The 27,721-nt window shown below is 46.8% G+C and overlaps 1 protein-coding gene across 3 annotated transcripts; it reads right to left on the bottom strand.

Annotated features, from left to right (window-relative positions):
• On the bottom strand, positions 1-27,658 carry TRIM66 (tripartite motif containing 66). 3 transcript variants are annotated; one of them, XM_054582350.1, is made up of 19 exons: positions 27,583-27,658; positions 26,037-26,184; positions 25,036-25,171; positions 24,630-24,746; positions 23,251-23,365; positions 22,539-22,685; positions 20,206-20,323; positions 17,688-18,592; positions 16,181-16,342; positions 5,997-6,518; positions 5,643-5,835; positions 4,174-4,234; positions 3,546-3,720; positions 2,967-3,256; positions 2,367-2,493; positions 1,985-2,059; positions 1,436-1,588; positions 803-1,021; positions 1-60 (listed from the first exon to the last, which is right to left on the bottom strand). In XM_054582350.1, the coding sequence occupies exons 1-19, from the start codon at positions 27,589-27,591 to the stop codon at positions 1-3; spliced, it is 3,732 nt and encodes a 1,243-aa protein (XP_054438325.1). In that variant the 5' UTR covers positions 27,592-27,658. The 3 variants fall into 3 exon arrangements, with proteins under 3 accessions (XP_054438325.1, XP_054438332.1, XP_054438329.1); XM_054582357.1 differs by having other exon boundaries at positions 2,967-3,172; XM_054582354.1 differs by having other exon boundaries at positions 5,643-5,738; positions 5,993-6,518; positions 27,583-27,633.
• Between the last annotated feature and the right edge of the window lie 63 nt (positions 27,659-27,721).

Here is a 27,721-nt window from a genome sequence, read left to right as displayed (position 1 = left end):
CTACACCTGGGAGATGCTGTTGGCCAGGCGGAAAGACATTCTTTTTGCTCTTTCATTCTCCTGAAAGAAAAAAAATATTCGGAAGTAGAAGGGCCAAATGTGGGATTTATTAATGTGAAAAGGCTGTAAGTGTCCAGATTGGGATTCCCTGGAACCAAAGTGTGTTTACCTATCCTAGGAACACAACAGCAGAACTCCTCGAAGCCACTAACTATTGCGTGTGAAGGATCATTAAACAACTGCGGAAGGCTGGCCAGACCTTGGCACGCAGTAGGCAGGCAATACACTTTGATGGAATTAAATAGCTTTGAATTAATACTTCAGGTCTCCACAGGTGGGACCAGGCAAAAGGTCAGAGGAGCTCTCTCTGCTGCAAGCAACACCTCTCCTTCCTTCTCTGCCCCAAAGGTCTGAGAAGGTCCCTCCGTTGATCCCAAACCCAGTTGAGATCAGGCTCTGAGACCGGGCACTGCTCTTAAAGGCACCATGGTTTAGAATAACAAGCACTGAGCAGGGAGTCAGGACACTTCATCACTCACCCTGGTTCTGCCATTGCTCTACTGAGTGACCCCGAGGAAGCAACCCTCTGAGTTTGAACCTTGGGGCTCATCGGAGTTGATGAGCCCCGCACTGCCCTGCCTCCCTCTTAGGCTAAGGCGCTGGAATTGAGGGTTCATCGTCACCACTCTCTTGTCCCACCTGAGCAGCTTCACTCTAGGTTGCTCTTGTACATGTTGCTCAGGTGTCCCCTGCCTGCCCAGTCACCCACCCACCTGCCTGCCGGCTGGCAGCCACTCCTTACCATGTGTCGCCGCCGCCTCTTGGGTTGGATGCCCTCCTGCATGTAGGGGGGCCACGGGAAGCCCTGGGGAGTGGAACACCCACTCTCGCTAGACACCTCCTCGGAGTCTGAGTCCTCCTGCCGCGGCTGGGCGAACTGTTTCTCCGGGTAGATCTCTTTCAGCCAGCCCTCAAAGAACACTTCCAGGCAGCGGCCGGCCTCTGCGACCTCGGAGTCCGGCTGAAGGGAAAGGAGAGCGGGGATGGTCTGGCCTGTTTCCACCGGCCCATCTCTTCCAGGCCTCTCAAGAGCTATACAGAGACCACAAAACCTAGCTGGGTCTCTTGAGTGTCTGGAAATTTATGTTTTTCTCCTCGGGACTGAGAATAACCAGTTTGGTATCCAACTGAAATGACCCTGACCGTTACCCACAGATGGCCGGTCACTAGCTCCCCCATCTTCCTCCTGAGTCTGTGCTGAGGCCCCCGTGTGGGAGAGGGCTTTTAAACAATACGACTACAACAGGCCCTAGGGGTCCATTGCCAAGTCCTCAAAGCAGCCCAGGACCACACCTGATACCCTACCCACACGACAGTCTTGGGGCCACTGGGGAACAGTGGAGAGATAAAACAAGCAAGACATACACAAACATACATAATTGAACTTAGCACAGTTCCAGAACATGAGGCGCACATCTGACACCACCTCCTCCGGGGTGGTGTAGTGAGCCGGATCCTTCTTTTGCAGCTTCCTCCGGATGATTGACAGGTCCATGGGCCTCTTGATAATCTGGTAGTAATGCCGGGCCTGAGGGAGAAGGGAGCAAAACAGGAAGAGAAAAGTGCAGATAAGAGAAAAGAAGAGATGAAGAATGTGTTGGAATAGAAGGGAAAGAACATAAGAAAGAGGAAGGCAGCAAGAAGAAAAGTGTGGAAAGTGTGGAGAAAGAAGACAAAGAGAAAGGGAAAAGGAGGAATGTTTTACTTGTCAAGCCAGGTGGGATGCAGCAGCAGTTGGGGAGAGGCTGTGGCGGCCATGGCCCCCAGTCTCCTGAACCATCCACGGATTAATATACTGGCAGTGGCTGTGCTCTGAGTCCGCCTGGGTACCACCGTGGTGTGCCCCCAGGCCTCGGGTTCTCGGAGCAGAAAGCACAGGAGCAGAAAGCACAGGAGCAGGCAGAAAGAGCGAGGCCTTCCTTACCAGCGGGCTGACAGGTTCGTGGAAAGGCAGGCTGAGGCTATTGCAGCACAAGGACAGTACCAGCTTCTCGCACTTCTGCAGAAATCAGAATTGGCAGTGTTACTTTGTTCTAGCCCCACCTCAATAAGAACTAAAGAGAATGACCCTGATAACTCTAAAGGCATTGGCTCTGTTCCACAGGGAATGAGCCATCATACTCAGGCGCAGTTCAGCCTCCCGGGCCAGAAGAACACAGCTGGCAGAAGGAAAATCATAGCAAACTCCCAATGGGCCAAACTATCAGGCACAGCCCCAAAGAGAAGCACCTGGAGAAGCCTCTCATCCCCCTCAGAAATACCTCAGCCCGCAGGGAAGGAACCTTGCTCCCAAAGCCCCTCCCTACCTTCTGATCAGACGCGCTCAGTCCAGGAGGGGCCCGCATTCCAGGCTGGGTGTAGCGGGCATTCTCGCAGTCGTACTCCATCTCAGGCTTGGTCAGGCTGCGGCACAAGGTACACACCCAGTCTCCCCTGCAGAGGCGGGTGAGGCCAAGTTAGGCCTCAGCACATTGCCCAGAGCTCCCTCCCTTGTTCCTATGCCCCAAGGCAGGCATGGGGAGTGGGTGCTGACTGAGAAACTGAGTTCCTAGCCCTGCACTGTAAGGAATGGCTTCCTAGCCACAAGCCTGAGAGAAATTCAGTAACTGAGGATTTAGGGAATGCAGGAAAAGGGACATTATGAAGGGGCTGGAACAGGAATATAGGGATAATCTGTGTGCAGGAGGAAGCTGGGAAGGAAAGGAAGCCATCTGAATGTTAAACATCTACCTTCCTGTGTGCAGAAGGATCACAGCTGTAGGACCACCAGCTCTCAGACCTGCAATTAATGCAGGCCCAGGAAGGGGAGGAAGCCCACCAGAGGGAGCTCAGAAGGCCTGGCCCGAAATAATCATCCTTGGACGATCCTGCAAGGCAGACAATGGCCCTGGGTTGGCCTGACTCACCCTGGGAAGCTAAGCAAGGCTGGCAAGTGGCAGGAAAGGTGGTACACTTTGGGGCAGCGGTCACAGCACAGCAGCTCTCCCCCATTGAGGCACACAGCACAGAAGTCCTCATTCTCTATCGGTGCCGGGGGCCCCTTCTTGGCTCCAGCGGCTCGAGGAATGAGTCTGTGTTCTTCGGGAGATGCCCCCTCCACCTCTGGCGACTGCTGCTCAGCCAGAGATGTCACAGTGACCTTTCTTCCTCCCAGACTTGGGGCCTGGATGGTATCGGGCAGGTTTTTCTGACTGACCTGAAGAAGAAGTGAGTCTGAGCCGTGAGATACAGCACCAGGAGGCTATTGAGGGAGCGCAGGGCAGGGACTGACAAGCCCTGGACACCAACTTATTCCAGGACCGCCAGCCAGCCAAGCCCCAGGAGTGCTGGCAGCTCACCCCTAATGTGCCTCTCACAGGCCCAGTTCGACAGGGGACAAAGTCAGACCAAGCTGCAGCCCCACTCAGAGACTCAGGACAGGGTCAGAGCCAGAATTCTGGCAGTAGTGAAAAGAGAAGAGAGAAGAGAGCAGAGCAAAGTGGTACCTTAATGGACATGCTGGAGGACTCAGTACCACACTCGATGATCAACAGGAAGCTTCCATCCTGATCATTCTTTTGTGGCTTCAATTTGAACACAGGCATCTCTCCCGAGGAGGCAGCACAGATCTTGAGCCGCTCCAGCCGCACATAGGGAATCTTGGGCTTGCTATTGTAGGGTCTATGGCAAGAGAGACACCCTTGGGTCTCAGTCGGAGCCTCCTCTGGTCCCAACCTCTACATAGGACTCACCCAGGATCCCACAACTGAATTGCTGCTTGAGATCTCCTCAGTCCAACCCTCAGCAGACCCATACTCTGCCCTCCTGCCCAGCCCTGCCTGGCCAGGCCCTATCAACCTCTGGGAAGTCCTTTGGCAGAAGCAAGAGGCTCCATGAAGAGGAAGGACCGTGCAGAGCACAAGCCACGTGGTGCAGGAGAGCCACATCCTCCTCCCACCACCCCACACACCCAACCGCTCAGACCCTGCCTGCGGGTCTAGGGGTTGAAGTAGACAGTTGCAGGCAAACTTCTGCTTCGAGTTAAGTCATCAAGGATGCTTCCACCCTGTGCCAACCTCCCATAACGTGAATTTGAGGGGATAGGAGAAAAGGATTGAGTCAAGAATCTGTTACCTAATGATCTGGTTCTCCTTGGTATCCAGCTCTAGGGCTCCTTGTTCAAAATTCCCATACTCTAAGGCAAAAGAAAATTGTCTGTGACATATATTTAGGACAGCATACCTGTGACCCATACTCATATCTGCTACTCATACTTTGGCCACCCATCTGTCACACAATTGTTAAATACACTGTAATCATTTACATGGTGAAAATCCTACTGTGGCTCTCCTTCCTGAGAAGGGAAGATGGCCACCTTCTTTTAAAAAGATAAACACTCAGAGGCTGCCTAGGGGTTAGTGTTGGGCCAAGCGCTGAAAGGCCTGCATCTCATCTTCAAAGTGAGCTCAGAAATCACTGTTCTGCACACACTGGTGTTACCTGCTCTCAGGAGTCGTTCTGTCCAGCCTCTGCCTTTCCAGCCAAGTGCTGGGATTCCAGCACTGCCTGAGAATCCAGCTCACACTCTGTGGGCAAGAGGCTCCTGGGAGCCCTGCCTTGAGTGGTGCAGTCTGTGCAGGTAAGCAGGCAGCAGTCGGGGGAGAGAGGAGAAAACGAGCATTTACTGAGCTCCCAGCCCAGCACCAGGCACTGTCCTGGGCACTTACAGTCAAGCAGGATCGAAAAAATTGTGTTGCTTAAAATGCTGGGTTACATTATTGTGCAGTTAAGAACCAATCAGTTTTCATTTGGGCATTCAGTCAGTATGAGGAAAAAAAGGAGAATTATCATACACTGAACTGAAAAATCCCATAGGATCACTAGGCAGTTGCTTCCTAATTTCCCAACTAGCCTTCACCTTCCACAGAAGAAAGGAACTTCAGCCTAGCCCCACTGAGAAAGGGTGTAGTAGATGGGAAGAGGATTAAAGACCATCTCTGCTGGTCTAAATTCCTGTTACTATGAGGCACAACACAAATCCATGCTATTGCTGGGTGCAAGGCAAATTCTTGTTACAACAGTTAAGTCCCCAAATGATTTCCCTGCTATTTCTTGTCTCAGCAGCCCATGAGGCAGCTAAGATTAGCCACATTTATAGAAAAAGATACCAGCTCAGAAAGGTTAGGTATCTTGCCCAGGATCAAGCAGAGAAAAACAGTGCTGGTTTTCTAACTTATATCTATTTGACTCCAAAGTCAGACATGCTCTTTTCCCTAAAATAGTTTGCCAAGGCTAGCCCTTCTCTAGGGTGAGTTCTTCCTGTTACCGTCTACCTGTTCCCTGTAACCCAAACCCCCAGAATCCTTCTCATGAGGAATGATACTAGGAAGCTAAGTCCTGGGCCATGCCTGGATCAGCCCTGGCCACAGCAAGGGAAACAGAACAGAAATCAGTAAGTCAGCTCTGGAGGAGAGAAGTGAAGTTAGCCTGAGAGAGAAGCACTGCTCCCTCAGGCTGAGAGCCTGCCTACTACCTCTGCCTCACCTGGAAATGCTGAGCCCATCTGCTCAAGTCTGTGGCCAGGCTGCTTACTCAAGTCTCACCTTTTGGGTTCTGGTACTGCTGCAGAGCCATGGACGTGTTGACCACTGAGACCACAGGTGGCTTTTTCACAGAGAGGTTAATTGGTTCCTCGAGTTCTGAGGGGATAGCCAAGTCCTTGGAAACATCTAGACCAGAGGCTGTGGGGCCTTGTCCCAAAGAGTCAGTGAAATGGGTGGAATCCTCCCCTTCCATCTTTGAAAAGTAAAAGGCCAAGAAAAACCAAAGAAATCAGACATTTTTGCTGTTAGCAGTCACAGAGCTGTTAGGCAAAAGCCAGGAAAAGGTCTTCAGGGGCCACCTTCTTTGCTCAGTGATGAGCATAAAAAGTGAAATGGCATTTTCCCAGGACTTACCTTGCACAGGGCATTCCCCACAGAGGGGTCAGCCCCATCGCCAGGGCCCAGGCTCCCCGCAGCTCGGCCAGGGCCAGGACTGCAGCTGGCTCCAGTTTCCAGCTGCACGTCAGAAGCCGGAGGCATGCTCTGCAGAGGACAAGCTGCTAGACTTGGCACGGCCTGGGTGGGACCAGACATTAGGCTGGGACCGGCCTGAGAGTAATCACTTGCTAGGCTTGTGATGGCCTGGGAGGAATCATTCATCAGGTTGGGCATGGACTGGGGTGTGCCACGCACAAGGCTGGGCACTGTCTGCAGGTGACTGGCTGCCAGGCTGGACACAGTCTGGTTCTGACCGCTCAGCAGGCTGGACACGGTTGGTGGGGGGCCACTCAGCAGGCTTGGTACTGCCTTGGGGGGGCCGGCTGTCACGCTGCTTATGTTCTGGATCTGTGGTTCTAGGGCCCTCGCCAGCCTCGTAGATGACAGCTCCATTTCCAGCGTGTTGGAAAAGCCCATAATGCTCACAGAGGTGGAGTGCTGCAGGAGCAAAGGCAGGGCTGTCAGGCTGTTGGCTAAGGGTGTGGGGATGGTGAGAGGGAAAGGGGAGATGCGGCCCCTAAGAGCTCCCCTCTTTTATGTTCTCATAAATCCTTGTACTTTATTCTCATAGCACAATTGGTGACACCATTTGATTAATGTCTGCTTCCCCTAAAAGCTGTAAACTCCATTAGGGCATGGATTTTGTCTATGTTGCTTACCCTCTGTATTCCTATACCCAGGAGCAATGCCTGACTAAATAAATAAATTAATGAACTACTTACATGTTTTTAAAAAAAAGAACAATAACTCATGACTGTTTATTCTACAAATCTTAAGCCAAGTGAATAGCAGCTTAGTTTCACTAACAATTGAGTCTATGAGCTTCTCTAAAATAATGATTGTTTTTATGTTGCTAAAATTTATTAAGAATTTATTATACGCAAGGTAATTTGCTGAGTGTTTTACATACATTTCCACATTTAATCTTCAAAACAAACATTGAAGGCTTGTTGTGAAGGCTAAAAGAAAGAACCCATGTAAACATTTAGAACAATGTCTAGCACATTGTAGCTACTCAATAAACCCCAACTACTGGTATCATTATTTTTACTGTTGTGACCCTAATTTTACACTGGAGTAAAAAGCTACAGAATATTAAGACTAAAGATACTCATTTCATGTACAGGAAGAAAGAAGGGGGATGAGAACCCCCATCCAGAAAGGTATCTGAAGTGTTTTTTTTAATGTTATTGGAAACCTGATTTTGTAAATTTCCATTTCTTTTTGTTTGTGCTCACATACAGTAAAACAATGGATTTTTGTATTTTGACCTTCTACTCAGAGACCCAGTTAAAGTCACTTTGGGATTTTTCTGTACACACAAGTCCTGTCACCTGTGAACAGTAAGTTTTATTTCTTCCTTTCCTTATATTTGTTTTTTCTTGCCTTACACCACTAGCCCAGACCTTCAGCACTAGGTTAAATAGAAGTAGTCATAGTAGCCATCCTAGTCTCATTCCTGATCTCAGGGGGAATCCTTTCAACATCTCACCACTAAGTAGAACTTTTGTAGATTTAGCATCTAGTTCTCTGCAGCTGAAGGCACACTCTAAAGTCTGGCCTATTTGCCTCTATCTTTCTCTATGCTTCCTCCTTTCCCCGTCTTTCTCGTACTTTGTTCTTTCCTCTCTGTCCTTCCCGTACCTGCTCTTTTCTCTCTCCTGACCTTCTTCTCTCTCTTCCTCTCCCCTGTTTCTTTTTTCCTTATCATCTTTTTCTCTTCTCTCCTGGCCCTTTTCCTGTATTTTTTTTTTTTTTAGCAAAGCTTATATTTTGTATTCTTGGTCTCAATTTTAAAAGGAGATGAGCTAAGTACCCTTTATCTCTCCAAAGAAAAGTTTGCTTTTTCATATGTTCCTTGATAGTTCAATAGTCTTCAATAAAACAGGTTCAATTTGCTTGCAGGGGTGTCCAACCTTTTGGCACCTCTGGGCCACACTGGAAGAAGAAGAGTTGTCTTGGGCCACACATTAAATACACAAACACTAATGAAAACTGATGAAGAAAAAAAAGGTTTCAAGTAAATTTATGATTTTGTGTTGGGCCGCATTCATAGCCAACCTGGGCCTCATGTGGCCTGCAAGCTGTGGGTTGGACACCCTTGCAGTATAGTCTAAGTCCCAAGATAAGGAAGGTTGAGGAGAAGGTAGGATGAGGGGGAATGATCAAACCAAATGAGGCAGACTAGGCGGGGAGCCCAGCTTCAGGGACTGCAGTTAGAAACAAAGATTTACCCCAAACATAACCTGGCCCACATTCTGTGGCATCACTTTGTTGCCCTGGTTATGTACTACATAGCTTTCTAATATTCCATATTTCCTTATCTATGGACAGGAATTTCCAATGATGATTGCACTCCCTTTTGTTATACAGGATAATCTAATCCTTTCAGTTGGATTCTTTTACCTTTTCCCTGTCTGACATGTATATTTAATGCAATCCTAGTGCTCATTTCATCTACTGATGATACACATAGCCCTCTGTCTCTTGATGAGATCCTTTGTGCCAAGCATAAAGAGGATCAAAATCTACCCAGGCCTATCCAAGTAATGGTCAGGCGCTATAATGGCACAAGATATGCACAAAATTAAATTCCCAAAGACAAAACTTTCCAGATTAGGGGTAGAGATCACATTTGTAGGGTATCAATTCTCCTGTCCTGATTACTTATTGCTATCACAAAATGTGATTTAATATAATAATAGAGGAGAGGAGAGCATGGAGATTAAGCCATGGAAGAACTGTGGAAACTCTGTCATAGTTTATTTTAACCTGGACCTGATGGACCTGTTCCCATAAATACTCATGACAGTGTTATAATAATACAAGATCAGTAACATGTCCTAAGATACTGCAGACTAGACTGGTCTCTTTTGTCTCCATATCTACAGCCAGTCTCAAGGGGGCCAAGGCTCTCAAGAAGTGGGGTGAAGCTCTGGCAGTGGTAACGAGAACCTAGGAAACATCCAGGGGGAATTCTGAGAAGAGACTCAGAGCAAGTGCTATGAGGAAGTCAGTCCCAACTCCATTTCTACAGGCTATACAAACACAATCGCATTTCTGGAACCTACGTGTGCTGAGTATTATTTTGGGGTGCTTCGTCTGTATCGCTGGAGTGAAGGGCTACAAAAATAGCAAAGCAAAAGGTACTCACTTCATGTACAGGAAAAAAGAGGAGAACTGAGAACCTCCATCCTACTCTACTGACAGGGTTACAGGGTGGGTAGGGGTAAGGGAAGGGTCTACTTTCAGGGTCAGGAAAGCAGGCTGAGTCTCTAGGGCCTGCAAGAAAGGAAAGGGCTTCTGAAGTGCACGCTAGGGTTGGGGAAGGGCTTGGGAAAGTGGGAACACCTGACACTGGATGCGTCGCACGCAGGAGGAGCTCATCTGTCAATGGAGAGGATGCTGCCTGCCCTCTCTAGCACCCAGGATCACTGAGAGGTTAAATGAGAAATGGTGAAGGTCTGTGGCCAGCTGTAAAGTCTGCATAGAGCAATCACTGACACTTCCAAGCTGGCAGGTTCATAACTGATACCCTGATCTCATCTTTACATGCAAAACCTTCAGATTTCATTGAGAAAAATGTGTATTTGAAATTTTCAAGTGAAAATAACCATTTTCTAGTTCAGGGAAGGAGAGAAGTCAACACGCCAAAAACATCCACTCTGCTAATCCACTCAGGTCATCTTTGGGATGAGAGGGGAGACTGCCCTGAGCCTAAAGAGCCCTTCCTTACCTTTCTGATCTGGCATATCCTCACTGCCCCTAATTTTCTCTCTTCCTAAACTGTACATTCCTGTCCCTGTCCCTGTGCTCTTCTTGTGTCTTATCTCTTTTTCTCCTCATCTCTCTTTGTACCTGCTTGACCTGGGACTTCTCTGACTCACCTCACCTAGAATGTATACCATCTACCTGTCTGAACCACCTGCCTCCACAGCTTGCCTGGCCTGTTACTTCCTGAAATTGTTGGACTTTTACCCTCTTCTACTAGTCAGCTATGCAATCCTCATCCATCTAGCCTGCCTCCTGTTCCCCCTGTGCTCTGTTACCTCTCCCCATCCTCACCACCTGGATCTTTTTCTGGAGTTGAACAATGTGTTAACATTGTTATTATAATTATAGCCACATGGTGATGTCAAATATCAGAGAAATCATTGTTTTTTTTTTTCATTTCATCATGAAGGGAAATTGAGACACAGAGTGATTACTCACATTTCCCAAGACTGTATAGGCCCAAGACTAGGAATCTGAGCCTGGCCTTAAAAATCTACTGGCTGGTCTTGATTTTGTGTCATTAGCTAGAAAGCTAGGGCCCAAGTAAGAGGGAATTGAGAAGTCAATAAACAGACACTTAGTGCACACATGCCCTGAGTTTAATATCAATTTCAGGTTCTTACAGCAAGATAATAGTGCTGGGGACAAAGTAATGCAGATAGGGTGGTGTTCCACAGAAATTCATCTTTCAGATAGCTGAAACATAGCTTTAAAATATTATTTTGAATGGAAGCACTTCTGAAACACTTTACACACGACCCAGCCTTATTCAACAGAGTACACAGAGCCTAATGAGACAATTTCTTTAGAGACACAAAAGAACTTTGATGAACTTCTATTACTGGGGTGGGCTATAGGGAACTTCTAAGAATGTAAGGCTTGGCTTTTCCTTTCGGTTCTCACAATATGTCACTTTCTAGGTGAAGTTTCTTTCCTTCTCCCTTGTTGTTAGCTGCCATTATAGAAGTCCTGACTCCCTGCTTCTACTCTGCTTACTGCTGTAATGCAGGAAAACTAAAAATTTCCAAAGAAAACCATATGACTAAGCTTTCTAGATCGACAATGTTGACTAGACACCTGAGTATGGGCTTGTGATCTCATACACAATATAATGCAAAAGTTTGTGACATCTGTTTTTGCTGCTGTTCCAAAGCTTTGACTGATCACTTCTGATGTCAGGTTTTTGTTCCATTAATTAAAATTGTCAAAGGCTAAACACACTGTGTAAATGTGCAGTAGGAGAAGGGACCACTGACTTGGCAGTTGGGTCTTGGAAACATACTGAAGGCCTTCATTGTGGCTGAAGGAAACAGATAAGGAGACAGGGATAGAGGTAAATAGATTTGTGAATTAAATCCTTGGAATATTTGCGTGCTTCAACAGCTTCAGAGTAGGTAGACTGGTTTAATATAATATAGTATATCTTGAAATGGCTGAATCAGATAGCTGAGGAAGGAACTAACTTTTTAGAAGATGGTTTCACAAGCTAATTTTTAATAGTGAAGTCATCGCTCTTGTTGACAGTGAGGGCTAAGCTCTTGTATGAATTAGGGCTACTACTGTGACTGTAACTATGTTGATTTATGCGAACTGACTGGAGTCAAATGAGGGAACTAAAGAGTGCCCAGTGCTCTGATGATCCCAGAAAGATAGAAAAAACAAAGAGGACCCCAAAGTCTGAAATGGAAAGAAGAGGAAAGGAATAAATGGATTTCAGTATGTCTGACATGAAAGCAGAATGAGACGAGTCCTCAAAACACTTGGAGGGTTTCAAGCCTTGGTGAGTCAGGAGAACTATGCCAGAGGTTCTTTGGCCAGGCCAGGGCAAGGAAATTTAAGACCTACACACAAGGACCTCTTTCTTCATGGACCAGGAGACCCAAACAAAGAGCTTGAGTTCGATCTGTGAAATAAATCAGGCTAGAGCTAGAGACAGGCTTCTAGATGTAACTAAAGTCAGGGACGCAGGCCTGGGGAGTGTTTTGATTCCCGAGTAGGACAGTGGATCTCTATGTAGATAGTTCTACACATGCTAACACAGGCTGTGCCCTAAGAAAGCCTCACCAGGCATTTTGTTCAGGAACATTTTGAGCAACAGTTGCTCTCAGGGCGAGGCTATGATGTGAGATCATGGCTGAGGTTGAGAACCTGTGATGTGATCCGTGGCAGTGGATTTGGAGACTAGGAAGGCAGGATGCCTAATATGTCCTCATTTATGCCAGGGTTCAGAGTATGAGTTTAAGCATGTCATTTCCTGTCTCTGGGCTTTAATTTCTTCTTCCACAGGTTGATGTGAATATCACTGAGTTGTAAGAATCAAATTTAGAGCTCAGGCATCAAAGTGCTTTAATAATGGTAATAAATGCTATTTGTATGAGTCATACTCCTTTACTCTTCTGCTTCACTTTTAACAATCTGGACCACAGGAATGCCTACTTCCTCAGTAACATTTACTGAAAATACACCCCAGACTCCTCTCAAGCCATAAACAACATCCTGGTGGCCTCGAAGTCCTCTGTTAAAGATTTGGGGCCACTTTGTGAGCAGAAGAGAAATCCATCTTGCTGGTGAAGTGGGGCTCAGATAAGGCTCTCTGTGATGCCTTCAGCCGTGACTCTGTGAGAGCTTTGTGTAAAGGGGTATATGTATTTTCCAGCAGTCAACTAGTTCAGAAGTATGAAATGAAGCCATCAAAATGTCTTCTGGTTTCACTTCAGAGGTAAGAGGGTTCTGTCGTAGAGCTGGAACCACGGTCTTTTTTCAGAGTGGCTAAACCAAGACTAGGAAGCTTAGGCAACAACTAGTGTCAGACAAATGTCAGAGTTCATTCAGAAACATCCTGGTGGGTTCAGGGAAGGTGGTGGGATAAAACGCGCCTGAGATTGCAGACCTCAGGCCACTAGAAAACCCATTCTAGAACTTTCACATTTCATTTTCAACAGCAATTTGCTTTCACATCAGCTCATTTACTCCCAAGTCCTCGGTACTTGTGCACAGCTGCTCTGCTATAACAAAAATCATTCTTGTGATGATATAAAGTCAGTGAGCAGCTCAGAGCATGAATGAGTCCCTGTGGAACACACAGAGAGGTGCCTGGTGCCATACGTTCCTCTGATCTGTGACCTTCAGATAGACTTCTCATTTCCCTGGTACCCAGGCCAGTACAGACTGAGGAGTGGGCTGGAGGCTAAACAAAACTTTTACCATATAAGAAAACCAAGACCAAACTAGGCTGGCTCCTAAGACCTCTCCCCAGCAAGGCCTCAGGCTACTTCAAAGAGTGTGAGGACAGGGAAATCCAACATGTGAGAGGCCAAATGGGGTCCTACCTTTCCCACTGCAGTGCACAAACACAGGTAATTTAACCTAGTCACTGAATGCAGGGTTGAGTCAGGAACCTGTGCTCTGGTCCTAACATTGCCAATAATCAACTGTATAACTCTTAGATGGGTCACTTAACCACTCTGTGTCTTAGTTTCCACAACTTTCAAAGGGGAGCAAGAAAGTGGCTTCCTCGTAGTATTTCTAGGATAAACAAATAGATAAAATGGAATAATTCATGTAAAAATCTATGGAAAAAGTAGAAAATGCTATGCAGAGTATTACCATTCATTGATAAGATGCCCAAAATGTTATTTGGTATCCTCAAGCTTCATACCTCCACCCTGCCCAATTCTTGGCTTAGATCAATGAGTGCCCTCAAAAAGAAAGACCTTTTTCTTATTTAAGAAGCTTTGTGTATAATTAGTACTCTCTCAGTCAAGTAAACCCAAGGGGTCCTCTGGGCCAGTATGACAATCCTGAGGTTTCTTTTTCTGGGAGTCCAGGCCATGAAGAAGCCTACAGAACATGTGGGAAATTCCAGGTGCCTTGGTCTCTCAACCTCTGCATGAGCCCAGGTTAATAATGAGAAGTTAGAGTTCCTAGGACCTTCACTAACCCCACTTCCAACCTGCAGCCACACAGGAGGGCAGTATCTGCTTGCTGCTCAGACAGCTCTGTAGGCCACCGCCACTCAGCACAACTCCATGCCTGAGCCTGGCACACCTCCCTTCCTTCCTCTGTCCTGTGTTTAGGTACAGAACTGAGACTCATTAAACAAGCAGTGACCTTTTTTGCATGGCTTCCACTATCACTTGAACACTGGCCATTCCTCTGCTTCCTTCTGAACTACTGACATCTACAGCTAGCTGCTTTCTGGTCATCTTCTAATGTAGCTTCCACAGAAAAACAGCAACAATTCAAAACTTGTTTTCCCCCCTAAATATGCTTTCTTCCCATGCTCCCACCTCAGTGAATGGCAAAGCAGGGAGCCAAAACAGACCTGGGTGTTAAGCATTTCTTTTCCTCACTTCCCATTTAGACTCAATCAGACTGAGTCCAAAAGCTCCTGTAATCTGATTTCTTGAAGTCCTTGCTTCCTCTTTAGTCCCATCACTACTGATTTCATTCAACCTCTCTAATTTTTCTTCTGTACTATTTTGGTCTCCCTTATTGCTGCTAAAGTGATTTTTCTAAAATTTAAATCAAACCTGGCCTCTCCTTGCTAGAAATTCTTCATTCACTCCTCAGAACCCACAGACTGGATGCCATAGGCCTTCCATAGGCCTCTCTGGGTTCACTCCCATCCCACAGTACAGCTCATGTTCCTACCAAGTCAAATTAGCTGATACCTAAGTGTCTGAGGCTTTCTCTTACTTCTGGAGCTTCCAACTTACTATTCCCTTTGACTGTTTATTCTATCCTCCCACTCCCACCCCTTTCAATAGCCTAACTTCTCCTTCAAATCTCATCTCAAAATCATGTCCTCTAGGAATCTTTTCTGTACAGTCCCTTCGCCCAGGGTTAGGTGTTCTTTCTATGCACCTATCACAGCACTTTATCCTACTTTACTTTTGTTGCTTAACTGTCTCTCCCTCTAGACTTAAGCTCCAGCATGAGACTATTCACCAATGTGTGCCTGACACCTAGCAAAATTAGTACATTCTAGGAGATTTATATATAATTTTTGAGCATTGAGTGAATAAGTGTTTGGATGGCTAGGCAGTTGGTCTAAGTATAAGAATTTAAGGACCCAAGTATTAAACCTTTACCTTAAGAGCCACAGAGGGCCTATTTATAGCATTCCTATGGCCAATAGGCCAAAGCATTTTGACAGGTAGAGTAGGAGAGCGACAAACAAAGAGCCACTAATACAAGAGACCTACCCAGACTGTAAGAGTCATCAAGGATTTCCAAGTTAACATTTCATTTTGGCCATCCCTTATTTTTCTAAACCTATTCTCAGGTATCACTGAGATAGACTGACCTAGGACATACTTGGCACTAGAGCTGCTAGGGAAACGTGGTAAGGGGTAGGTACACAGGACGACTTGTGAACTGGGGCTGTAGTCCAGAGCATTGCTGCAGGGCTGAGGGTGCAAGCTAGAAGGGCAAAGAGTAGCTGACAGAGCTTTAAGTACAGGGCTGAGTGCAAGGCATTTGGAGGGCCGAGGGGACCAGACCAGAGAAGGCAACAGGATAATAGGAACAGGGCCAAGGTACAAAGGGAGGGCTGAGTGGAGGGCATGGCACAGTACTGAGGTTCCAGCTAGGAGGATGACAGGGTGGGGAAAAGGCAAGGGTAAGAGTAGGACAGCTGAGGAGTAGAGGGGTTCTGGGTTATCACCAGTGAAAGTGAATACCTCCAGCAAGCAGGGAGGTGGGTGGACAGGTAGGGCTTCAGTAGCTGATCTTCAAGAGATCTCAATGCACTGAGCTGCTCAGGACGTCCCTACAGACCACTCACCCGACAAATTCCACTGATTCTAATTCTAAGGCCAACCAGCTTTGGGTTATGGGGCTGCAGGAAATACTTCCCTCATTTTCATTGCAGAGAGGAAGAAGTTCAGTCTTTGGATTCTGACAGACTTCATTTTCAATAAACTGCAGCCCTTTCACCTACTAGCAATAGGGCCCTGGACTTCAATTTCCTTAGCTATAAAATGGGGGTGCCCACTTCACAGAACTGTTGGGAGGGTTGAGATAATGCTTATGAAGCACATGCACAGTTCTGAGCACAGAGTAAATGTTCAATAAATTGGTTCTTTCCTTTTCTAAATGAACCTCAGTGTCATTTTAAGTATATATTTATGGGCGTGGAAATGGGGGTGAGAAGGACTTCTGTTGCTGACTCATTAGAACAGAAGGCATGAGTCAGGGCTGTGCAGCATCCAGGGATGGAAGAGCGACACCCCTCCCCCCGCCCAGTCCTCCTCATCCAGCTCCCTGGGGTCTTGGCTGGCAGTGGGTCCCGTGTGGTTAGGAAAAGCAGGTTCTGTTAGTACCTTTCTCACCACATTTGTAGAGGAGTGCTGGGTGGTGCTGTCCAGTGAGGGGACACTGTGAGGGGTTTCTTCCCCAGATGACTGGGGCACGTTAGCAGCAGTATTCTTGTCAAGAGAGAGAGCTGGCTTTGAGCCTTCAGATGCTGGGGGCTCATCTGTAGCCTGGAGAAGAAAATAAAACCTTGGTGGGTTTCGCTGCTGAGCGAAGCAGCAGCAGTAGCAGCAAAGTTTAATGCCCACCCTGTGTTCCCTGGTAGCACAACTGTGAACTGTCTAAAGATTTTTCAGAGAGACAAATATCCTTATCTAAATTCTAAGACTACATCCTAATAACAGTCTTAAGATAAAACCCCAACAGAGAATTCTGAACAAATTCTGTCATATTCATCTCAGTAGTCACAAAAGTTACGACTTACATTTAGCTTGTGGTCCTCTATGAACCCTAGATTCTTTGCTGCTATCATGAGGATTATTCTGTATCCCTTCATAGAAACTGAGCCTCAGAGGAAAACAATGAAACATGACCTAAAGTGGTGAGTACTAAGCATAAATGTGAGAACCTATATTTTGTACTAAAAGTAACAGTCTGTAGAGCTGCTTTGAAGACATAAATGTTATTACAGACTTAAAGGAGACAGCACTATGGGAAAAGTGAGAAGTAAAGGGAAGGGGCTGGAAAAGAAAGCTCTGGAGAAAAAAAGAAAAGCTAAAGTTAAGAATGAAGATGTAGAGGGCAACAATGATCCCAGAAGTACAAACTGTACCTCTTCAGTTGGCTTTTAGCTGAGAGAAGAGAGAACCATTCATCATGCCCCCTAGTGAGAGAACAGGGACTCTTCTGTTGTGTTACGGAGTCAACAGACCTGGATCCAAGACTTGGTTCTACCACTCAATGTTTTATGATCTCAAGGCAAACTCCTCACCCTTTCTGACCTCCATTTCTATATCTATGAAATACAGAGAGTAATGCCCACTGAAGAGCAACAGCGCTGTTGATAAGTCCTGATGATAGTGTATATAAAACATACCTACTTTAGTAGGCTTGAAATAAATTTTAAGTCTATAGCTGTGTAGTGTTAGAAAAATGCTGCCCACAAGCATCTAATGCATACCCTCTCTCCACTCCTTAGGTTCTCCCTTTCCCCTGTCTGGGCTTCATAAGTTCCCAGCAAGGAAAGTGAGGAGGTTACAAAGATAAGGGACAGCCTCCCTCTGCCATGGCACTGACAGGAGTCCAGCACAGGTCAGAAGGTTCTAGTCAATGTTCCTGGTGTCACAAGAAGAATAGGGCTAAGCGAGGCCACTCTGGCGAGTACTGAGCCCAGTTCTATGTTGGGAATAGGTACTGTGTTCTCCGGGGCTTTCCTGAGATGTGAGGGCTATGCTCAAGGCCACCTCAAGATGAAGAGACTGTGTTCCTGTGCCACCCTGTGAACTGGGGAGGCTGTGTTCCCTGAGTGACCCTAGGATGGGGTGAATATGTGCCCCAAGCCACCCTGAGGCTCACCTGTACGGTGTCCTCCTGGCTCTGGGACTGGATGGGTGCTGGCTGCCTCACGATGTAGTTGATCTGCCCAACAATGGTTTGCTGAAGATGCTGAGGTGACTTGGTCTGACTCAGTTGCAGGCTGGGCTGTTGAGCCTGAAGGAGAAGCTCCAAGTCCTTCTGCATTTCCTCCAGCTCAAACTTGTGGTGCATTATGTCCACATTCTGGGAACAGGCAGGGCCAGGAGGGCTCTCATGCTGACTAGGAGCCAGATGCTGGGATGGAGGTAGAAGTGGGGGTGGCTGTTGTTGGGGCGGAGGTGGCAGAGATGGTGGAGGTGGCAGCTGCTGCTGTGGCTGCTGCTGGAAGTGGCTGAGCTTCAGCTTCTGGTGGTGGCCAAATTGGACTTGGATAGAAGGTGTCTGTAAGGTGGGCTGGGCATGGGCTCCTGGCTGAACATCCTGCGGGGGGACGATGCACACTGGCTGGGAAGTCAGCTGATGCCCCAGGCGCTGGGCTACGTTCTCCGGCTCCACAGCAGGCTGGGTTTCCAGCCAGGGCTGCATCAGCTTTGGGGGGTGAGGGTTGCAGGGCAGCTCCTTCTCCCTGGGCAGCATGGTGGGGCACTGCAGCGACCCCAGCTGTTGGGGCACTATCTCAGGGGGCTGCCGAAAGCTGTGGGCTGGGTGTATGCTGGGTGGGGGGGCCTGGCCTTTGAGGGAGGGTGAGACTGGGGAGCAGTGAGAGCAGCACACAGACGAGGAACACAGTGCTGGAGAATGGAACTTGTGTGAGGGGTGGCTGAGAGTGTCCTGCTGAGCCACAGGGGACTGGTGGCTTTGATAGAAGGATGATGGTCCCTGTAAACCTCCATAAGCAGGGGTATCTGCCCGGGACAGCTGTCCACCTTCTGTAGTTATACAGCCTGGAAGTTCAGAATAGAGAGTGTTTCCAAAGGTAACCTGAAGTTGTTCCCTACTTGCTATCTCCTGCTCCTATGACCGATCAATGGACATCATTCAAGAAACCTGTACCATGCACAGAGATTAAGAAATTTAACCCCTGATCTCTAAGACACAGTCTTGAATAAGACCAGTAATTGAGTCTGTATGGACCAGCTTTGGGGGCCCGGGACATTAAAAAAATTGGCTCTGCTTTTACCAAATGCTCAGTCCTGACTCTGTATCCAACTAAAGAAACCACAGAATTTCTCTAAGAGCACCCATTCTTTTTTTTAACAGAATAGCCCCACAGAGAATGAGTCAAAAAAAAAAAAAAAGTCAACATTGAAGATAGGGAGGGAATGTGCTAGAAAGTGGCAAAGAGGAGTCATCCACAGAACAATGAGCAAGTCTTCAAATACAGTCCTGGGGAACTGTGTGCAGGGTAAACAGGGTGGCAGAGAGGGGAAACTCCAACGCCAGCTCCGTGCCAGGTACCAGCACTGTCCTCTGAGGTCCCGGGGCCCTCATGCACGAGTAGATAGTATCTATTGCTAGCTCAGTCTAAAAGCTCCTTTGGCTCACTGTTTTGATGAGCCTTACTCAGGGGAAGGCTAGGCAACTTAAGGGAAGAAGGTGTCTTATTCACCTTTGGTCTCTTAGTGCCCAGAATGAGACCTGACCTAGAGCAAGGGCCCACCAAAGGTCTATTGAGTTAAATCAGAGGGAAGATGGCAGCAAAATAAAATCCCAAATATCATTCATTACTCTGTCAAGTTCAAAAAACTGTCAATGACATTAATAGCCCAGATGAAGGCAATATTTGGCCTTTAGTTTAACAAACCCACCACTAGGTTGTTAATACAGACACAACTACAAGTTGTCTATATTCTGCTTGAAGACTGAATGTCAGCACATTATTGCAGCAGAAAAGAAAAATGCACAAGGTCATGAATTATCTGCTTACATCTCAACTCCAAAGGATGTATGCGATGTTCATTTTCTCTATCCTATCTTTCTCCTCTTTCCTCCCTTTTTCCTTTCTTCTCTCTCTTTCCTCTCTTCCATCTGTCTTTCCTCTCTCTCCTCTCTCCTGTCTTTTTTCTCTCTTTTTCTCTTTCCCCTGTCTCTCCTCTTTTTTCTTTTTTCTCTTCCTTTCCCTCTCTCCTACTCCCTCCCATCCCCCTTCTTCCACTCTGCTGCTGATATACCTCTCTGTGCACCCACACACATATACCCCTGCACAGGCACACAGGTTCACCTGCACTGCCATCCAATATTCTGGAGGCAGGGCCACTGTCTTGACTCCTCTCCATCAATGAACCCAAGGTAACAGGGACATTCATGCAGAATGGGAAGCTCAGATTTCAGCTAGTCCTGTTATGAAAGTCCTGCATAGCCACTGGTATTTAAGCCATTCTCTCTCTCACCCACACCCCAACCCCCAACCCCCCAAAACAGGTTTGCTGAATGACCTCTGGCAGTCCCAGGGAGTGCTTTCTCTTGGGCATAGGCTGACTTTTCCAGGAAGCTAAGCAGATGCTTTATATTCATTCCCAGGAATTATGTAAAGCCCACAAGCTAGGCCCTGGCTCACCAAGGGAAGCCAGCTGCTTGGTCCAGAAGTTAGGCTCCCAAGTGAATCTGATACTCCAGGGGGAGCCAGGATCTGTGTTACAATTTGTCTCCAGCAATCGCTGCATCTGAAACACAATCTGACAACAGCACCAAAGTTATTTCTTTATGCTTTTGTGCCTGAATGACAACTCCCCCTCCCTCACTCTTTGGACAGGTTGAAGGGCTCAAAGCCATAGCTCTGTAGCCTCAGGTCTTCTGCCATATGCCCATCCCCTTGAATCTTAGTATCCTCATATCCCTCTCCTGTCTCATCACCACCTATCCACCTGGAACTCCCCCCATTCCCCTTTGACCCCCTTCCTCTTATTGAGGCTTCTGGAAGCCCTACATTCTTATTTCTCCCAGGCCACAAATGGTTTGTAATTCATCTCAGGAAGTCTCTTGCCTGGCAGTCCTCTCACGAGTGCTCCATTCATTCTATCACATCTCAATTTATAAGCCTATGAGGGCAGGCAGTCTCTGAGCTCCACATGGCTGTCCGTCCAGCCACATGTGAAACTCCCTTCCATCCTAATCAACTGACCTCTTCCTCCTTGATCACTTTCATCTGTTTCCTATCCCTAACTCTCCCATTTATCTAGGACTCCGGCAAATGTCCAACTTATCCTGCCATGATCTAGTTAACTAATATCCCAATCAACATCTTGGCCTCTTACTTCCTTAATTTCTTTAATGTCAATCAACTTCTCTCTTTTCAATTCCGTCATCCTTTTCATCATCTAGAACCATTTTACCTGTGAGACCATAAACTCCAACAACCTATTACTTGATCATGAATAGTTCTTACTCTTTCAGAGCATGCTTTTCAGCTCATTGAACTCTGTAAGCCTGCCTCATCAGTCCACAGGGCTGACTCGGCTTTCCATCTTTTCAGTAACAATATCACTAGTGCCCTAATTCCCTCCTCACCATCAATGCCTAACTTCAGGGCAATTCAGCCATTTCAAGGTCATGTTATCTGGGATCATTTCAGTGATCATTAACCTCAATCCCTTTTCTTGTCATTGCCTTTCTTGTCAGCTTCCTCTTCCACTGTCCTTGGTGACTATTTAAAATCTTTACATATCTCCTCAATGACACTTACCCAATGCTTAAACTTCTTAGTATCACCTTCAACTTCACAGAGAGCAAAAGAGGTCATAAAGGGCAAGCTCCCCAAACTTGTATCCTTCCTACCTCCCAACTTAACTACATTATACTGATGCCTTCCTGTCCTCCCATCTCAAAGGAAGGGAAGGCTTCTTATGTTTAAGGTCAACCAGTTTACTCTAGATCCCACGTCTTTCTGCCTTCTCAGTATATTCACTCCACCACACAACTCTTCTCTTTTCAACTTCAACCAAATAAATGTGTGCGTGTTTTCCACATTTAAAAAAAAAAAAAAAAAAAAAAAAAAGTCTGTCTCCTTCTCAGGCTGCCTTCTATTTCCCATCTTTTCATTTCTATCTCTCCTTCATCTCCCATCCTCAGTCCTCTCATTCTGGCTTTTAACCCTTCTACTTTGTTAGAATTTCTTCCAAAAAATCACCAGGGGCCTCCTGATTACCAGACCTCAGGGTGTCTCTTCACTACTCATCCTCTTTCACCTACCTAGCAATAACATTGACTACTTGAAATTTTAAACTGTGAAATTTCTGTGCACCACACGCTCCTATTTCTCCCTAGATCTGTCCTTCTCACTTCCCTGCACTCATCGTCTTCCACTCTTTTCTGCTGAAAATCATGGTATGTCCCTGGGTTCCAGATTTGTTCTTTTCTTCTTCCTTCACAGACTCTTCCAAGGTGACACTACAGATATACCAGAGACTCCCACACCTCTGTCTATTCTGACTTCTAGACCCATCTATCAAAACAGATTTTGGATATCTCCTTTTAGATGCCCTATAGGCACCTTAGATTCAAGGTCCTCTGCCATATGCTCATTTCCTTGAATCTTAGTATCTTCATATCCTTCTCCTGCCTCCCCATCCAATTATAGATCCCACCAACTTCTCTCAAAGTTCTGGCTCCTTCTCCTGGGCATCACCTTCCTCCAAAGCCCAACATTTCAACACCACCCTTGACTTCTTTCCTCTTCACCCCCCATTTAAACCCAAATAACTTTGTTTGGGATGACCACCACACTTCTAATGTCCAGGATAATTTCTAAATCCATGACCTAAGACAAATAACTACAGAATTTCCCAGCTGAGTTGCCTAGAGGAAGGCGGGACGATTTCATTGCAGGGTTTGATAAAAAATGGCATTCACTAACTCAAAAGCAGTGACTGAGGAATTAAGAGTTTTTCTTACCAGCTCTTTGCTGAAAAGGAAAGGGACACTGGTTTTGCTGCAGACAGCCCAGTTGATGAAATTCTGCACATGCTCAAACTGACGGTTGAGGACCATGATGCTCTGTAACTGCTGCTCCAGCTTCCGCTTCCTCTCATTAGTAATGCCCTGAGCACAGAGGGAGAAGACAAAGTCCCTGATCCTATCATTGGACTGAAGTCTACCTGCTTGGGAAATCTGGTGGCCTATGTGTATCAATATGAACATTGATGGAATCAGGTGAGACTGCATCCGACAGGAGGACAGAGGGACAGAGTGCTGCCATGGGTTGCTGAGGGATTGAGGAAGGGAGGGAGAAAAAAGTGGGTATATTTTATAGTGAGAGTATGGAATAGGTGATGTCTACATCTCTTGGGCATAACTAGATGAAGACGGTGGGCTGTTGCATGACTCTCTTCCAAGGTTATAACGCTGTATAGGTTCAGGAAGGCAGCTGCCTTACAGCCACAGCACTGATGGGAGTTTGAACTAATTTTCTAGCCCTTAATGAGCCACCCTCCCAAAATCAGACTGGACATTTTAAGATATAGGGAACAGGAGAGAGCTATGGAAACTGCACACCTAAATTCCAGCCCAAGCAGCTCTGAGCCCTGGAACTAGTTTGATATGTGCCTGGTTTCTGACCTAGAGAGACCACAAAACTCATCCACCTGATCCACCTGTCCACATATACCTCCAACTCTTCTATGAGCCCGTTGGCCTGTTTGTTCAGCTCATTCATCAGAACCATCTTGGCCATTTTGATCTGGTTTTCCACCTTCCTGTGCTGATGCTTCACCTCAAAAATCCTGTAAACAGGATGAGACACAGCATGGTGAGACCTTTCCTCCAGGCCTATGAGGGCCTAGAGACGGCAAACCTAAGTGCCAACAACTTGGAGGCTGCTCGTTGAGATCAGCAGGCACCAAATATAAAGGAACGAGAACCTTCCTCCACGACCCCACCCTTTGTACAACCAAGCCCCCTTGATCTAAGTGGGCCAATGGCCCAAAATTCAACCTGGTTTTCTCTAGGTAAACCTCAGGTCCACACCCAGGTCAACCCAGCAGCTCACCAGTGCATACAGCACTAGGGGCAGGACAAAGTGAGTAACTATTAGTGTGATTTCATGTAATCCATTGTCTTAAAAAGAAGGATCTCCATGAAACAGTGCCACGCAGTAAAAAGAGCATGGGAAGAAACAGAAAAGAGACTAGGCACTGCCAGGAACTGGGGATGTTGAGGGAATGGGGAATGACTGCTAATGTGTGTGGGGTTTCTTTTTGGGGAGATTAAGTGTTCTAAAGAGTAGACAGTAATAAAGGTTGCACAAATCTATGAATATACTATGAATCACTGAATTGTATATTTTAAAGGGGAAATTATATGGTATGTAAATTCTATCTCAGTAAAGCTGTTTAAAAAAATAAAAAAGAACATAGGCTTTTAAGTCACACAGACCTAGCTTCCAAACTTAGCTCGGTCACTGACCAACTGCGTGAATTCAAACAAATCACCTAACCTCTCTGAATTTCAGTCTCCTCATCAGTAAAATGGAGATAACCCCTAACTTAAAGAATTGTAAAAATTGAACAAAATAATGACATGTATGATGCCCAACCCAATGCCTGCCACATGATGAGCTCTCAGTACCTAGTAATACCTCTTCCTCTGTAAAATACCAATGATTTCATATCACTTGTAGATTTCTACAGAAAACATTGGGGAAGGGGTGGTAAAGGGCAGATTAGCACTTACTTGTTGCACCCTCAGGATAGGTGGCACTCACTTCCCCAGTTATCTACCCTGTGCCCTTGTCTCAAGAACCCACCTCTATTTCATGGCCACTTTCAGAAAGCATGTCCTAAAGTTGGCCCAGACTCACTCTGATCATCCTGACCTAGTTTGGTCGCATTGATTAAGTGATGACCCAAAGCCCTTCTATGGGCTCTGAGACCTCTAAGGCCAGGACATATGTCTTCTGAGACATGTGCCCATATCTGCTTAATGGCATGTCCAGGACATGAGGGAACAGAGCATTTCCCAAGCTGGCACGGGGATGGCCTGTGCTACCTGTCCTCAATTTGCTTTGCAGACGTCTGTAAAGTAGATTTCTTATGAGCCACCTGTGTAGTCACACTTTCCAGAAGCATCCTCTGATTTTGCAGAACTTCTTCAAGATGTCTGCACCTGGAGGGAGGAGGCAGAGAAAAAGCTGAGGAAAGCTGAGTCTTATTCTGAGCATGACAGCCAAGCAAGAATCCCCACAGTGTGTGTCTCAGCCAGGCCAATGGAGGCTGGGATTGCATCTAGGAAAAGTCAGAGATACTACAGACCCTTGGCCCTTTAGTCCTTCTGCCCAGGGGCTGAAGGTTGGCTTAGGCAGGGAAAGAATTCTGATGCACTGGAAGCCCAACACTCCCACGAGCAGGGAGTCCAGAGCCCTCCCAAACCCCTTTGAGCAGCCAGCCAGCCCCACCTGTGTTCTTTGTGTTCTACCATGAGGCAGCGATGGCATGTGAGCACATCACAGGTCTCGCAGAATAGCTTGAGCACTTCCTGTGTGTGTAGAGGACAGTACAAGGCGAAGTCCCCAGAACCACCACCATTCACTCCTGCCAGACAAGACGGAGAAAGTGGGCTTCTCTTGCTTAGGAAGTCCTCTCAGTTAAGCTCCACTGAGCAGCCCTTGGCCCTCAATGGACACGGGGGAGACACGGGGCTCTGAGGATAGATGGTACAAATGGAAAAGGCCTCTCTCCGGGCCACTGAGGTTCCAGGAGCACAAGGAGGAATGCAGGCTTAGCCCAGGTGGCTTTGCCCAGCTGGCCAGAAATAACACACCATCAAGTCCAGGACATTCCACAACCTACCAGAGGCTCAGGAAGGCGTTTGTTACCACTGCAGCACAGGATCGCCTGCAGAATAATGACTCCTGTAAAATTCAACCTGAACCTCTTCATCAAGTGGGATTCTGTACGGTGAGGCTGACACCAGCTACCCAGCCTCACCAGGCTCTGGGCCAGATCACATGGATCATTAAATCCAGTTCCCATGAGTATGACAAAGGCAAAACCTCTCCCATGGTTCAAGGGCCTTGGGAAAAGACTTTCAAGACAGAGAGGCAAATGGACAAGCCCTGATACAGGCTGGTTAATTAAGTAACTAAATAGAAGTGATACATGACTTATAAATAATGGTGAAAGTAAGGAACTCAGCAAGCTTCCATAACTCATATCTATTCCTCCCTGCATGATCTGACCCACACTCACCCACTGCCACCTTAAATGTGGAGGGCCTAGAGTGACTTACACTGTGACTGTGATTCTGGAGGCGACATCTTTCCTTTGGGAAAGGCTAGGAGACCACCTCTCCCCACCCCCAGCAGGGGAACAAGGTCAGAGAGCTACTCTCTTGGGATTTTAGGGTACAGCACTGCTTAAGGGCAGGTGAGCTGATGGGGAGAGCGAGAAGTGCTACCTGGAGCTCCCTTCTGGGCCCGGGGAAAGGGAGGCCCCCCGGGGGCAGGGCCATGCCGGTGCTCTTCGGTGCAGGAGCTGCACAGCCAGCGGTTGCAGTAGGTGCAGAGGATGTGTGCTGCCCTCTTCTCCTTGCACTCCGAGCAGTTCTGGAAGCAGAGGGTTCTGGAGTTACTGACAACATCCTTATTTGGACCCCACCTCTATGAGTGGTCAATACTCTAGGGACCAGGGTCCTACAGAGATGTTCCCCACTATTGTGGAATGCAGTCAATTCTTAGAGCTACCTGGGGGTGAGATGTGGGGGCTTGTGAAGAGAAGCAACCTTTGTGACTAAAAGACTGTGGCCTTGGGGGCTATTAACACAATTGCTGTGCTGAGGATGAGGATAGCCACAGGAACAAGGCACACACAGCCTGGACAGGGTGGCAGGCATTCAATGAGTAATGCTGTGATAAAAGGAGGCACCTCATGCTACAGAGGCAAACGGAGGTTTTCAGGAGCTCAGTCTAGGAGAGGCCCGGAAAGGTTTCATAAAGAGGTGATATTTGAGTTGAATATGAAATGACAAGTAGAAGTTTATCAGGCAGACAAGGGAGAAAAATGGGAAGGCACAGGCAGAAAGTTCAATGTGCTTGCAGAGAGGAGGAAATCTCTGATGTGGGGTACACAAAAAGATGATTGTTCACAGCTAGGAAAGACCAAGCACAGACCAACTCTCAGAGCTATGTTTCCACAACTGAGGCCTGCTGGGCCCAAGAGTAACCAGCTCTCTCCTAGTCCAATGTTCATTCATTTGGGTAGCAAATACTTTTCAGGGCTGATGTAAAACATGTGGAGAAGAGGTGTGGAAAAAATTAGTGTGTCTGTTCCTGAATAATGTAGGCCACTAAACTGATGTAGATTCTAATACCTTTCTCCTCACACTGGTATCTGAAAAGTCCACAGCGGAATGGGGGAGGGGAGAGGAGAAATACAAGTTTTACTAATTAAACAAAGAACATGGTAGAGAACATGGGTCTCTGTCTGCCTAGTACCCAGCACAGGGCCTAACACATGTAAGATATTCAACAAGAATTAGATACAGGAACAAGGAAGTAAATTGACAAATGAATAAAAGGTAGTGGCAAGGATACCCTAGCGGAGAAAGAAACAGAAGCGGAACCAATCAGTAAGTAATGTGAAATTTCAGAAACTCAGGTTAAAGATATCAGTCATTAAATACAGGCAAGGTTGAAGAACCCACTGAACCCAGGCTGGTGCATGAGTTTCAACTCAGAGGGAGAAAAACAGAAATAAAAGCTCAGTACTGATATTTTTCAATAAGAGCTGTAGGAGAGAGAAAAAATGCTCCCATTTTGTTTTCCCCAACTCAAACATTTTAATTTTTTTCTGGATAGATGCATGGAAGGATGGATGGCTGGATGATTAGGCAAATTGATAGAAGGGCAATAAGTTTGATGGATGAATAGATAGACAGACTTATGGACAGGGGCCCCACAGATTTCTGAAAAGGATTAACTGCTCCTTTGCTTGTCCTGACTTACCCTGGCCATCTTGAATTGCCCGGCAGAAAAGCACTGCAGAAAAAAATATTCAGTTACATCGCTGGTAGGGTATACTCGCTTACACCCAGGACAGGTGATGAGCTCTGGGAGGGGAGGAAAAAGCAGAGTCAGGGCAACA

Source organism: Pteronotus mesoamericanus, unplaced genomic scaffold, assembly GCF_021234165.1.
Source record: "Pteronotus mesoamericanus isolate MK-2021 breed Mesoamerican mustached bat unplaced genomic scaffold, CSHL_Meso_final contig_1189, whole genome shotgun sequence".
NCBI classification, from domain to species: Eukaryota; Metazoa; Chordata; class Mammalia; order Chiroptera; family Mormoopidae; genus Pteronotus; species Pteronotus mesoamericanus.
This window is presented reverse-complemented; position numbering and strand designations above follow the sequence as displayed.

Coding starts and splice junctions, on each gene's coding strand:
- TRIM66 (XM_054582350.1), bottom strand. Junction 24,747..25,035: donor GTAGAACACAAAGAACACAG/GTGGGGCTGGCT, acceptor TCCTCCCTCCAG/GTGCAGACATCTTGAAGAAG. Junction 2,060..2,366: donor TGAGCGCGTCTGATCAGAAG/GTAGGGAGGGGC, acceptor TGATTTCTGCAG/AAGTGCGAGAAGCTGGTACT.